Raw genomic sequence first — 15102 nt, forward strand, 5'->3', positions numbered from 1 at the left:
TCTTCATATAGACAAACTGCCACGTTTACCATATTTTACATGTGCGTTATGCTTTTCAAAGCCTCTCTCTTGTCGTCAAACTTTTCACATTAATTCAGTCTTTTTTTTTAGATACTTTCTTAATCGAATAAGACAGACACGTTGTTTCACATCCTGAGCCTCTGATTAAACTTTGTTCATGTGTTTGTGTGTGTGAGTTATTATTAACAGGTCACACTGCTGCCTCATGGGCTGCACGCAGCGTGCAAACGTCAGATCCGTGCAGCTTCTGACGTCCGCTTCTCGTGGCTGCTACGTCATTACGCTGCCAGCTGATCGGAGTGGGAAGCCGGGTGTGTGTCTGACTTGGGTGTGTGTGTGTGAGAGAGAGGGAGAGAAAGAGAGAGAGGCAGAGAGAGAGAGGACTGGGGCAGGAGTTGTGTAAAAGGGGCTGAAGTCCTGCGCTGCGTCCTCCACTGCTGCTGCGCTGCAAAGAAAAGTAGGCTCACCACCAGCTCCACCACCAGATATATAAATGCTGCCAAACCGTTTTATATCGCGGATGTGAAACAAACAAACAGTCAACGACACGCCCTGCTGAAGGTCCAGGACTCCGCCGGAGCAATGGGCGAGGCAGCCTGAACTCCGCTGGACCGTCCAGATGGGTTGGCCGCGCAGGAGCGACCCGGCCGGTGGTCAAGGTGGGGCGTATTACTGGCTGTGAGGCTGTCTGTGTGTTTCTGCTGGCTAAACGCTTCTTCCTGTCAGCCTGATTTAGCCTGTGGCGGCTTGATGACCCAGTTTGCGTTGAAACGGCAACTGGGAAACCAGTCCTTAACATTATACAAGTAGGTAAAATTCACCTCTCCAGGTCTGATTTCTGCTTTACAGCGGCGGCTTTCTGCACAATTTGGCGTCGTCAGATTGTCGAGGATATAGATTTGATGTTATAGGAGTTCTGGCTGAAGGCCTGTCTGTGTGTCATGAAGATCATATTATACCGTTGAAGGCCCACTGACACAGAGGAGCTGGTATGAATTATGGGCAGCCTAGATATTTGACCACAACCTTCCAGCTCCTGCAAACATTTAATCAACATTTAGATGATTGACACAGTTTTTTAAAGTGCTGCATGGAGTATCTGCTCATGCAGTTATTTTAAGGCTGATAGCAGCTGTAGTGCTGCTTGAAATGTGCTATAAAGTCAGAATTATGCCTACATTAACACAGATTGGAACAGAAAAGCCAGCAGAGGCACGCAGACTGCACGTTATCGGTGCTAAAATATTTCCAGATGTGTTTTTAAATTATATTTAAACCCATTATGTGTAATGGCCACATTTAGGAAATCAGGAAACTTGTACTCAAAGCCTCCAGAGAATTCATTTAGGCATTTGAAAGCACATTACTGTCAAACGTTGGACTTACAGGCTATAGCAAGCGGTGAGGTCTGCATTTATGTAATCCAAACGTGTCAAAAAGTGTCAGCATTCAAAGCCCCTTCAAATTTGCTGAGTTCATAATAGGCCAAGGAAAAAGCCTGTGCTCAAGTAGGGGATAGGTGAAAATCAGGAAGATAACTAGCACCGAGTCATTTCTCAGAAATGCAGTGACACCAGCAGTCATCTGGCAGATCCTTATTCAAATAAAAGATATAAACACTTGTAAATAACTGAAGATGTTTGTAAGGAGCAGTAACACATTCTTTAAGCAGGTGACGTAAGAAAGTATATATAAGGCCTCCGTGTTTCCTCAGCTCATTTCTGTACAATTCTGTATGGTCTTTTACACTTCTATGAAACATTTTAAAAGCAAAGTGCAGTAATGTATGAGTAGTCTTTCTCTAGGATCATGGTTTGGGGGGGGGGGGGGGGGAGCTTGCTGTAGTGAACGTTCCATCGATGGAGCCTGTCTTACATAATTGTACAGCCAGAGTTCAGTGTGCCGGTAGGAATGCGCAATAGGCTGTGTCACGAGCTGCATTTGTGCCATTGCAACCCTGGAGTGTGACATAAGCCGCCCTGTCAATGAGGATCACATGGCAATGACAGGGTGTCAGTTAAAAAGCAGCTCATCTTGACTACATATGTCGTTTGTCCTGCATCCAGGCAAAATAAGCAGCGCTTGTTTTATTGCCTACATTTGCAGAAGTGAAGCCATCTTGCTCAACTTGGGTTACACCCTTCATTCCTATTGCGTGCCTTGTCAAGGGAGGATGGGGCAAGAAGGGATGTGTTATGTAGGTTCATTTAGAGAAAAAAAAAATCCAGTTCTTTCAAACAAAATGGCACAGACTGCCTGAGGACAGGCTTACAGGCCTCATACCGCACATTACCATCTCCCTGGATGTCATGAAATCAGAATGGCATTCAGCTATTTCTCTGAGCAAGTAAAACACACCCTTCATTTGTACTGATCTCAGGGTTAAAGTCAGATAGCCTTTATAGTCATGCAAACAGCTTGCAGCAGAGCATAAGAAGAGGCTCTCTGCACTATGATCAGCGTGTTGCCAAAGCCACCGCCCTTTCCCTGTCTTTGTCCCCATTCCCAGTCTAAAATGATCAGTCTATATTGCAGACTGCAATCTGGGGCAGTAAACTCTCTCCAACTGGGCCCCACCCACAGCAGAGGAATGCACCTGGAGTGATATGTAATAAAACATTTAATTATTGCGTGTTACCATTCACAGAGGTGTAGCAGCAGTATGCATATCTGTGACGCTGTCATTTCATGCTGCAGTTCTTCACATATTTCCTTGGTCTGCGTCAATGCTCAGTCAAACAGATAACTGAGGTATCTTATCTCGTCACCTCATGTGGGATTCTCAGACAAAATCATGACCCTAAACATAAAAAGGTCAAATGAGTGGGCTTGTGTGGAGAGAGGTCCGACCCACGCTCCATCATAACGCCCTTTTTTGTTTCCTGCAGCTTTTACTTGTTAGCATCTTATCCTTTTTTTTATTATTGATCTTTGTCCGTAACATTCAAGCTCTCTGGATGAATAAATCCGCTCTTGTACTTGCAGCTAGAGCTCAATAACGTGAATAATTCCTCCTTGCATTGTATATGGTTCATTCACACCCTCCTGTTTGCACACCGTCATACCTCTTTCTCTCTGACACGCACATCCTGCCGACTCCGCTCCAGTGTGTCTTTCCTCTTTCTTATCCACCCTGTTGTGGCAGAGAATGCACGTCCCAGATAAGCTCAGTCTTTTGTGTATTAGACTGTGTGTTATCTCTTTTTACACTGTTGCCCCTTGTATAAAAGCCTGTCTCAAGGCCTTCCACACTGGCTGTCATGTGGCTCTGTCTGACTCCCTCGCTCGGATAAAGCCAGAGACAGAAAGAGAAGGAGAGGGGGAGGTAGACAAAAAAAAGGCAGGCAAAGGGAAGGTGAGGGTGAACCTGACAGTGAAACCACGTCCGCCTCGTCCGGTGCAGACCAGATGTAGATAGAGAGGAGACGGGTGAAGGATAGAGGGATGGAAAAGGAGGAGTGGAAGAGACTGTGCGAGCCCACAGCAGCCGGATGGAATTTCTAACATACGCAGCTGGAATGTGAGGAATGCAGGACAGTCTGATCTGACCGAGAGAGAGACAGAGAGGGTGGAGAGGACAGACAAGTCAGGAAAGACTCAAAAAGAAGAAGAGTTATGGGAAAGGGTGGCACAGCAACAGAGTCGGGGGCTCAACACTGCCCGTCATTGTGAACATAAAGATACAGAGTCACTGTTTATGGAGGGAATGGCACGCTATGGAACAAATATCTTATTCAGGTTCAGTTTGAGGTTGTGGCAGCCATGGTCGACAGTTATGGCTGTCAGCGGTCCTGTGTGTGGCCCGAGGACTTGTACTGTACGTCCTCCTCCCTGACTTCATTCACACCAACACTGGCAGGAGTGCGGCATGTGTGGGGGAGGAGGGCGGTGTTCACTTCATGATGCTGACGTGCTGAATGATGGCCTTCTTTTGCTAAAGATCCACTTTTTAGCCTACATTTCAAATTTTATTTTATCAGTCATGCTAGCTGCGTGTCTCTAGGCAAGGGAGGGATGGTCCACCATGTTGTTCCAATATCTCAGTTACTGTTGGATGGAGTGCCATGAAATCTGGTACAGATATCCACGACCCCAGGATGAATTGTAATAACTCTGATGATCTCGTAACTTTTCATCCAGCGCTTCATCAAGTCAAGATTTGTCCTACACTCTGGTTTAAGACCAAATAACTACAAAACTAATGGTATCCCATCGGCCTCAGCTACACTTTGTGTTTAGTGTGTTAGCATGCCAACACACAACATGGCGAACATATAACCTGCTAAACATCAGCATGTTAGCATCGTCACTGTGCATGTTCGCATTAGCTCATAGCATCGTGGTGCCAGCATGGCTGTTGTCTCTTAACACCAAAAACACACCAAGCCGTAGCGAAGTGTGGCCTGCAGCAAGCTGCCATACAGTGTCTACAGAAAGCTACAGCGGCTACTCCGAGCTGTGACCGTTTGATGCTGCGGTGAAGTGCGGCCAAACTAAAAATTGGTAGCAGTTTAACTCTTAGTGGCTACTTGCGGCTTGAGAATATCCGCAGCCAATCAGTAATCTGTGACTCCTGTGACATGAACACATGAACACACCTTCCAGCCACAGAAAGGTGTAATTATTGCATTGAGCCACACTTTGCAGCTGCCTGGTGTGTTTTCAGTGTAAGGCTGCATTCTCTCAATATCCGACCAGCAGCAGAAACGGTACTTCTCCCAATCATTTAAATGTGGGTAGTGCGTCAATGCTGCGGTGCTGGGAGCCCAGGGGGACTGAAAGATGCAGCAGCCTGCAGCGAAAAGTTGAGACAGATTGACGTTTTGGAGGAATGTAACCTGATGTCACGCTTGGTGGCCAATCACATAACCGGCGTTCAGACAGCAGGATGTTCACAGTCCACGGGAGCAAGTAACACTTTTTGTGGTTAAATATTATAGTGCTCCAAAGAAATAAACTATGTGTCCCACAAAGTAGAGCACTTGCTTTGTGTGCACGTGTGTCTTGAAATGATATAAATGATAATCAAAAGGAATTCTACAGATCTTTAAATCCAACATAAACAAATTCACCAAAGACTCAGCTTAGATGGGGAAACTGGCTTTCTCTCAAACCTCCACTCCCTCACAAAAGAGCCATTTAAGTGACACTCCCATAATGCCGCAAAACTCTGCAGCTGATTGCCGCACTGCCAGACTTGGTGTGAATTCAGCCTATTCTCTTTAACCTGGGGACCTTCAGTAATTTGTAATAACTGCAGAGGTCATCTGTGATCTTAATCCCAAGCAAATCTGCCAAGTAAAAATTCCACTACAAATACTCTACCATATTTTTACAAACACAGGTCACGTGGTTATATTAGTCCGGTGCAAATCGACATCTCAGTGATTTTGGGGTCGTATTATTATTGTTACGCAGAGCTTTGTCATCATATCCAGGAGATGATGTCAATAAATTTGAAAAATATAGGCTTTGCTAACCTGGTGCGAATGTGCCATATGAAAAACAGACGCGGGGAGGTAATTTCTAAATACCATTAGGTCCTTTGGTAACACTAGTTTCTTGCATATCGAGCTTTAGACATGTTCACAGATGGCCGACAGCAGTACTGCAACAATTAAAAATCCTCAATGTTCCTGATGGACGACATTATAAAGGATATGTCTTTAAAACTGATGACCAGACACCTTGAGTGGCACCAAATTCATTTGTTAGTGTTATGAATTTTAATGTTTGTGAAACTTTTCAAGAGTCGAGGAAAGCCATTTTCATGTGCATGCATGCATCTTGGAACGAGACAGTAAGACACATGTGCAGTGCAGCCACAAAAAGTGGAAGCAAACCGGGAGGAAACTTTTTTGTGGTACGCATGACGTAAGCAACAGCTCAAAGTGGCTCACAGCGCGCGACACCAGCCAAGTTTAAATGCCAATGCATGTTACCTTTCAAATAAACAAAATAATAAGTGTGGGGTGTGGAGATTTGTAGCTGACGACAGAGCAAGCTGGTTTAGTTCTGCTTGGAAAAGCCACCACTGCAATCCAGTGATCAGTTATACGACTCACTAATTAAAACCTCTCAACGCTTGAGTTTAGAAGATTTACGAGCCTGTGATTTGATTGGGACATGACTTTAATTCTGACGCAGCACTGACAGATTTCTTTTAGTGGTTTTAAAAAAGATAAGTGTAGTAGATTTGACTGTGGATACTTTTTTCAGTGTACACCCGTCACAAGTTAGAACAGGCCTCTGTGTGCTGACTCATCAACACTGACATTTGTCATGTAGATAAATTTGCCAGGAGGTGGAGGATAATCGTATTGGTGTTTTTCCTTGTATAACCTGTTTATATTTCATATTGATCACAGTTATATGTCTGAATAGAAATGACTCTCTGGACTTCTCAGAACGATTCTGAAGTAAAATCCAAACCAAGTGTGAGACAAAATGATTTCTCCCCGCAGCAGTGTCTGTGAAATGTTCATAAGTCTTATTGACCCCCCTGCTGTGCTCAGTCTACAGGCCGCAGGACACTCAAATACCTGAGATTATTCTGGTTCTCCTTACTGCAGGAATGTACAGCATGTGTTACTCATCGTCAGCCACAGAAGTGGAGCATGTCTTCAATATCTGGAGATCACCACAAGATTACATTCTTTGAAGACAAGAAAAGCACAGACCTGTTTTAGCTTAACGTGTGGTCAGTCTGCAGTAACCTCACTGTGCACGTTTTATTTGTTTTACATGCAGTTAACAGTAAACTGTTTATTTTCCTACATCAGCTACGCACAATATTCACACCTTAAGGTCTGGTTTGGCAAGCTAAGTGTTGGAGTGTAAGTCAGGTAAGCATTGTGTTTTTCCACAAACAGTATGATCAACAGTCAAACAGGAAATAGAGAGAAAAATGAAAAAAGAAAAACAAACGTCAAATTGTTAGATTTTTTAACACTTTTTATAATTACATAAAATTTATGTAAAACTACAGAAAATATCTCTAATTTAGCCACTGATGGTTTATTTCTGTGATGGAAAATAACAGGATTATTTGCTCATTTTATGGTAAATCACATTAATTCTACACGTGTACTTTAGTATTGAAGTTCTTGGAGCAGGTGGCGGCGACGCTATGTAAAAAGTAAATTACTGCAAAAAAACATTTTTGTGTTTACAATGCTAACATGCTGACATGTAGCAGGTTTACAGTGTTCCCCATCTTAGTTTAGCATGTTAGCATACTATCTGATAATAAATACAGCACAAAGTTCAGTTGGTGGGATTGTCATTCGTTTGACAGGTGTAATAAACTTGCTTTAGTTTAGACACAATCAAAGAGATGCATTGCTGATTTTCATCCAGCTTTGTGTCATAACAATGTGGGTTACATGTCTAAATGAACTGTGGTAAACTTCCTTCGATTTTACCACCACCCACATCTCTCTGCTCAAGTCTAAGCTCAAATCTAGAGAGTTTCACTGGCCATAGGGCACAGGTGTATATTAACCAGATACTAAATCCCAAAATGGTGCCTATTCAGTCTAATGTGTGCGTGATGCATATGCAAAAAACAAACAAACAAACAAAAATCTAGCTTCCTGGTTCACTTCAGCAGTATGAGGCACACTTCATATGCGCAGTAGTGCTTCTCCAACTGCTAATGATGTCAGGGATGTTTAAATCGCTTTTCTCATCTTGAGGAAAGTTTTATAAAAATAAAACCTCCATGGATGAAAAATTCATAATAAAAAGAGTCATAAATGACCTTGTTTGCAGTTTGAGATGTCCTGTCACCAGTTTTAAAGAGGTCATTTTTATAAAGATAGTCTATAGAGAAATGGTTTTTTGGGCCGCAGGGGATTTTTTGCTGCAAAGTGATTGGCCACTGGGAAAAATTGGAAGCAAGGCTGAGCAGTGTTCCTGAGGGCCCTGCTTTTGGGCTGTTGCGTGAACTACAGATTGTACATCTGCATGTATGTCTGCCACCACAGACACAGAAAGTATAGAAGCTGATGGAGAGAGAGCTCAGCTGCACCTCTCTCTGTTTCAAACTCAGACTGAACTCCAATCAAACAGTCTTAACAGTTTCTGACTGTGTAGCCTGTTTCTGGCCTCAGATGTTTTCAGAAACATATTTTAGCTAACTTGCCGGCTGCCATATTGTTTCCTATGTCAAAACGGCCAAGCTTGCATGATGTCACCCACCAGCAGGAGTGTTTATTGGTGTGGTGCAGTGCATTCTGGTAGTTGGAGATTTTCTACCTCTTTAGCAAAAGCCAGGGAAATTTTGTCCAAACATTTTCATGGACAAAATTTCAAAAAAAATTCCATGACTTAAATAAAATTTTCATTTCAGATCTGCACTTCACTGTGTCTGCTGCACTTGCTGGTCTAGCTATGGTACTTTACCCCCCCCCCCCCACACACACACACACACACACACACACACACACACACATGCGGGAGAGTTTTGCTTCCCTTAACAAAAAAAGGCTTGGCCATATAAGTCATGGAAAATGAGAACCATGCAAGTTTTCCGTTTGTGTCAAGCATCAGATATGTTGTTTGAGTCAACTGACATTACTTGACATTGCACGTCATTTGATGTGACTGTTGTGCATCACAATGTCAATGCTGAAACGATATATCGTGCAGTAATTGGCACATGTTAGAGCTACATTACGTCAATGGCTAACTTACAGAAAATAAATTTGCCATTACATTACATGGAAGGTTAACCCTGGAAGATTACTGTAACAATTAATGTCATTACAAATGACAAAATTCCATGTGTTTTCCAAAACTTTCAATGATTTTGTCTAAATCCATAACTTTTCCAGGCCTGAAAAATAACATGGTGAAATTCCATGACTTTTCCAGGTTTTCCATGACCATAGGAAGCCTGAAAAGCAAATGCCACGGCCATTTTTCTCTGTTTTCTGTGTATTTTCAAAAGTATTTGCACCTCTCTAACAGGCAGCCTAGTTTTAAGAAAATACATTCTTTCCATTAGTAAAATACTCTAACCATATACATATTTAATTATCTTTTCTCTGTAACCATGTCAGTAGCCTTCAGTTGGAGAATTCTGCCTGCCTATAACAGAACAACTGAACTCATCTGAACAGTATCTACATGTAAACTTGCAACTTAGTCAGACTTATACAAAGTGTGTTTTGAAACACTTACAAGCTTCAACATGTAGAAAACATAGATCGGGTGTAGCTACAGGTTTTCTCTCTGGGAAACACCCCAAACATTCACTTTATTAACTAAGACTTCAAAAACAAGTTGTACTTTTGATTTCTGATTGGATTCCATGATCTCTGCTTTCATGTAGAGGCTGTCTACTCCTCTTCATTGCCTCTCGCTCATGCTTTGTAACCACGGTAACTGACATAAAAAAAAAGAAAGAAAAAGGAGGCCGGTTTGTGATTTTGAGCATCATAACTAAAGAGAATATCTAAGAATTTCTCGCTGGCACTGTCTAATGTGCAGAGGCAGAGCCGAGCAGCTGATGCGTGTACCCCTCCTGGTAATCTGACGCATGATCTTGTGTGCATCTCCCCAGTCATTCGTACATATCAGCTCATTTCACCCACTTACTCACAGCTGATTGCACACTCAGTGGCTCGACTGCACCCACTTACTGTACGTGTGTGACTGGCTTCAGGCCACCTCATACCCACGCTACCGGAGCAGGGAGTTTAGAGGGGAAGTTAAAACGATCTTTTCTTCTCTTTCTGCAGGAACATGTGCACCTAAAGCAGACGAAGGAAGGAGTCACTATTTGTGCCTTTAAAGCGGGCCGTCCGTCACTCCAGGCTGTCTAGTTTGTACTCTCACGCTCTCTGGCTGACTCCCAGCAGTCCCTCACCCTTGGCCCCAAATGGCTGACACACAGCAGTTCTTCACTGGCAAGCTTTATGTTCCTGTACACATGCTAAAGCTGCCAGCTGAAGAACTGCTCTGGTCAGCCCTGCCCCGGATGACTCAAGAAGAGGAAGCGGACGAGGGTTGCTGGGAAGAGGACTAAGGAAGGCGGTGTTTCACACGCTCAGCAGTCAGGCTGGACTTTAATAAACCGGACAGATTTGAGCCCCCATTGTTTATGTTCCTGTGTTAATCACATGTAAGCTTTATTTCACTTCAGTCAATACAGAATGTTTATTTTGTGGTCCACAATAACCTGCTTATAGTTTGTCTATGATGTGCTTTTCGCTCACAATAAAGAACAAAATATTTTCTCAGACTGCTGCGTTATTGTTGTGGACAAAACTGGACACTGTGGACAATAAAAGACATTCCAGCACCGAAGGCTCTCCTGTCCAAAAATAACAACACGCACACAAAGAGGCACACAATAGATGTATGCAAAAATGTATCACACTCATCCCTTTTAACTTTCAAGTCCCTGGTGATCCCATTAAAGGGGAGCGAGAAAGATCAGAGTAAATTGAGATGCTCTTTAAATGTAAAACTGTCCTCAGATATGCAATAACTCCTGAGAGTGGTGTTTGTTCTCACATTAACGAGTCAACAAGATGACATTTAGTCAGGAGAACTGCGTGAATCCAGTTAGATCGTTAAGATGTGAATCCAGAGGGTGAAAAAATAACACCCAGTGTCTGCTCCAAGGATTCCTTCATGGACTACAAACTTTTAGAGACTGAGGAGAGGGTAAGATAACCCACTGTATGTAAAATAATCTGTATAATAAAATAATACACACTGCAGTGCTTGTTATGTTATAATCTTGTAAGTAGGTTAAACTCTTACTTTATTACTGTATGCTGCATTAGTTTAATAAAGGAAACTTTTTTATTCTGTGTTGTCAGTCAGTTTATAAAACAGCCAAATGAACATGTTTTCTCAAGATAAATGCTAAGTGCATTCAGCATCGTTCTTTACAGATGTGATTGAGCTTTGTTGGTTTGAACCGCCAAGAAAAAACACATCAAACTGGATAAATAATAGAATCAATATTCTGTTAACACAGATTATTAGAACATTACAAGGACAGATATGGAAGTACATAGGAAATATAAGCATTTGAATTTTAACAGCCACTGAGTAATTGTAGAAATATAAACACCACTAAATTAATATCATTGTTTTTTTTTTCTTTGAAGACCAAGTGTTATTTTTTTTTTATTTTATTTTATTTTATTATTTCTGAATCCACCCTTGTGAAATAAATACATAAATAAATAAAATTCTTGATTTGCAATTTGAGATGCTAGATTTGAATATATTTTTCCAATGTTCACAAATCCAGCGCCAAAACATTAAAGTTTCAGAAGTATAGAAAACAAGAACAACAACAACAACAACAACAACACAATAATTCAGGTCATGATCAGAAAAATCTTATAGAAAATAGCAACATCCGGCCACACAACATAGGAAGTGCAGGTTTTTTTTTTTGGTTTTTTTAAAAAAAAAAAAATAAAATAAATCAAATTCAGCTTTTAAAACTGCAAATCAAGAGGTGAATTCAGAACAACTAAATTCAGATACATGGTTTTTAAAGTAAAATATTTCAATGCTGTGAATTTAATGGCGTTCAAATTTTAATAGAAAGTATTTAGTGGTTGTTAAAATTCAAATGCTTATGTCTTGTACTTGCTTCCACATATATCTATAATTTAGGGAAAATAATCTTAAACTTGAGTGTCTGTACTCTTTAACCTTTAACTTACATCGTCAGGGTCTTGATGCAGTTTCCTCAAAGTCGCCGCTAGATGGCGGTATAATCTCTGCAAAGCTAATGTTGACACACGGCTGGGGGCGCTATAGAGCCTTGTTATAGTCAGACTGGATTATTGCTGATGTGGATGAAAACTGTACAAAACTTGTGATGAGTTCTCAGTTGATTGGAGTTGAATCATTATTAATGCATAGTTCCCTTATCCATTATAATAAAACTGTACACAGGATATGAAGTGTTACTTTTTATAAGTAGGAAAAACTGGTTATTTAATTAACAGGCAGGTCCAGTGCATTACAATTAGTACAGTTTTATTTGCTGGAGCCACTTTTAACGACTTCATACACCACTGGGTTGTTAATCGACCATAATGCATCTGATTCTCCAGTGGTGGGGTGTAATTATTACAGTGCAAATTTGAGGCACTTTACTTAATTATTTCCCTTTATTGGCACTTTATATTCCCGCTCCATTATAGTTAAGAGAGAAATATCGTAGTTTTACTACACTAAATGCAATTAGTTGCTTTACAGATAAATATTTCACAAAACATGAGTACCTACAGTATAATGTGCTGTTATAGATTACACTACCCATCTATAGGCTATATAATGATAAAACTTAACCCCACCTTTACCAGCTACAGCACTCACAGGCGTCACTGTTCTTTTGCATTATCAGCACTTTTACTTTTGAAAAGTACATTTTGAGTATTTTCGTATTGCAGTAGTGCTACTGCCACACCAGAAGGACATCTGAATACTTCACCACTAATATTTTCTAAACTGATGTTGTCTTGTGTGTAAAATCTTGATCTGCTATCACTAAAGAAAGCTGACAAATACATTTAGTGTGTTAAATATAGGTAGGATAAAACAGAAATATATACATAAATTAGCCAACAAGTAAATATGTAGTTTAACCAGTTATTTGTGACTTTAAATAAGCTGAAAAAAAAAAAGATTTAAGGGAAGAGAAAGTTTCATGGTGTAAATTTAAAGTCTGAGTACCTGAGACAGACTGAGGTTCGTGTTAAAAATGGCAGAATATGACTTTACAGGAGGACCTGAGTCAGCAGGGCGTGCATACTTTGAGAGGCTTGGGGTTCACAGGGTCCACCTTACTCCCTTACCATCTTTCTCTGTCTCCCTCCCTTATACACTCTGTGCGGTGTCCTACATGCTGATCCAGCTGATGCCCCCGCGCGTAAATGGAAAGCTTTTACGCACCGTTCGCGTTCACTTCAAAAGAGGTTTAATTGTTGTTTTTGCATTGTCACACGCCTCGACGGGTGCATAAGTAGGCCTAAGACACTGGGGATGTGCTGTGGAGATGTAAGGGATGCGGTAATACCTCACTACATAATAGAGAGGGTGGGGTGGGGGTGGGGGGTAAAAGGCAAGGCGTGCGTCCGGACGCTCACCGCCAACTAAACGCGAGAGGGACTCGGACATCAATAACATCTCGCTCATCAATAAGGCATTTTGATGGAGTTAGCCTGCTTAATTAAATAGGTTGCCTTGAAGGTATTAGGCTCTCTGAATTTATAATATTTAATCTAATGACCCCCCATGGAGAACATCTGAAGGACGACTCTTCAGCATCTCCATCCACAGGAAAGCGGCTCGCTCACACAGATTTTAAGAATTGGAGGTTTCTTATCTCTCAATGATGGCTATCAACACTGATGCTGCCTTTGGGAAAAGCGCCCTCGGCGAGAGGGAAGTTTCCAATCCCACCGACTTCCAGGACACTGAGAAGCTTCTGAGCACCGCGACCACCGAGCCCACCGGGCAGAGCAACATCAAACCGTCCGACTCCTTCTCCCTCAACATCAGAGGGAGCGTCCGGTCCCTGGATGCGGACCAGAACGGACACAGATTGCCGCTTAAGTCGGGCTCCATCGGGCAGTTGGCGACTCCACCCAAATCCTTGTCCCGTCTCAGCCTGGGGCCGCTGCCCTCCCCGGTGCCGCCCGGGTCCGTACCCCCGAGTTACCTCTGGCTCGCCGTGATGTCCTGTTTCTGCCCCGCCGTGCCGCTCAACATATGCGCCTTGTGGTATGCACATGTGGTGAGTGTTGCATTCATTTACAGCTTTAATTTCCTTCATAGTAACACATTGTGGATTATTATTATTATCTCTATGTGCTCCTGATGCTTGGGTATACTCTAAAGACAGTTGTAAGCTTTTAAACACTACAGGTGTTTTGCTCAAGCTACCTTTAAATAATTCATAGCTGATCATCTCCTTCCTTTTCCTTTCCCATTAGTCGAGGTCTGTTCTCCATACAGGAGATATTGAAGGAGCAAGAAAGTATGGGCGTCTGTCTATGGTGCTCAGCTGTCTGGCGATGCTGCTGGGTGTGGCTGTCATCATCTTCATAGTATTGACAATAGGTATGTAAGAAAGAGACACAACAAACACACTCCAAAGTGCAAAGCTGTGATTCTTAATTTCTCTTTTTCTCTGCTTCTCAGAGATGCAGAATTGAACTGTGGGATGGAAGGAGTGTCCTTTGACTTCATCTGAAATTTGCACAGAGGAGAGAAGGAGGAGGAGGAGGAGGATGAATGTCGTTTTGAAGATGAAAAAGCACAAAATCTTAGTTGGAAACAAGCTGAAGAGACTCTAAGAAGTTGCGGGCCGTTTCTCTTTGTCTGGCAACACTCATGGCCAATAACCCCACAAACTCAGGAACAAGAGGAAGGAAAAAAGAAGGCTGCACACAGTTGCAGAGTCGGATCATCAGAAAGTTAAACTACTCATAGTCCAAACTAGTGTTGCACTGAGGTACACGCCTGCCTGACACAGACAATTGGATGGCACTGCTTATTAAAAAATGGCATCAATAGATAAGAAGATGTCCTAAAGACTAAAGAACACACATGATTTGTACGTGATGTTGTGATAAATAAAAACAGCCTCATGTAGTCAGACAAAAACAGAAGGACTCAGTGCATCTCTAGTCTGTAATGCCGCCACTGCCTGCCCTGTTTCTCTTAACATTTGCAACAAAGTTCTGATTGACTGTGGGAGGATGTATATACTGATTTCATACACTGTTTACATCAAGTTTAAAACTCATGTACATTTATCACAACAACGTCCTGCTGCAGTCATAGTGTGATACCTTGCTTTGTGTGCTATTATGATAAACTGACTCCTGTTCGGACTCCACTGAACTGCCTGGATCTCTGCACCTCATTACGTTTACAATATACTGCAAGATATGAATGGGGTTGTTTTTCCCTGTATGCACTGTTCTTGGCACTCTGATGTTGATGTTTATACATTTATACTGTATGACTGGTTTACTGTGCCATAGCTCTGCATGTTGGAAATAAACTTGAATGAGCATGACGAACCTGAAT

The 15102-nt window shown here is 42.0% G+C and overlaps 1 protein-coding gene and 1 long non-coding RNA gene across 2 annotated transcripts; both read left to right on the plus strand.

Moving 5' to 3' along the window:
• Positions 1-344: 344 nt before the first annotated feature.
• LOC117264958 (uncharacterized) lies at positions 345-10270 on the plus strand. The gene is made up of 2 exons (XR_004502371.2): positions 345-680; positions 9768-10270. It is a non-coding gene; the product is annotated as an uncharacterized LOC117264958 (long non-coding RNA).
• A 2856-nt stretch (positions 10271-13126) lies between these two features.
• Positions 13127-15095, plus strand: LOC117245870 (trafficking regulator of GLUT4 1-like). The gene is made up of 3 exons (XM_033609457.2): positions 13127-13801; positions 14001-14127; positions 14209-15095. The coding sequence occupies exons 1-3, from the start codon at positions 13397-13399 to the stop codon at positions 14220-14222; spliced, it is 546 nt and encodes a 181-aa protein (XP_033465348.1). The 5' UTR covers positions 13127-13396; the 3' UTR covers positions 14223-15095.
• The last annotated feature ends 7 nt before the right edge of the window (positions 15096-15102 follow it).

This window comes from Epinephelus lanceolatus, chromosome 11 (assembly GCF_041903045.1).
Source record: "Epinephelus lanceolatus isolate andai-2023 chromosome 11, ASM4190304v1, whole genome shotgun sequence".
Taxonomy (NCBI): domain Eukaryota; kingdom Metazoa; phylum Chordata; class Actinopteri; order Perciformes; family Serranidae; genus Epinephelus; species Epinephelus lanceolatus.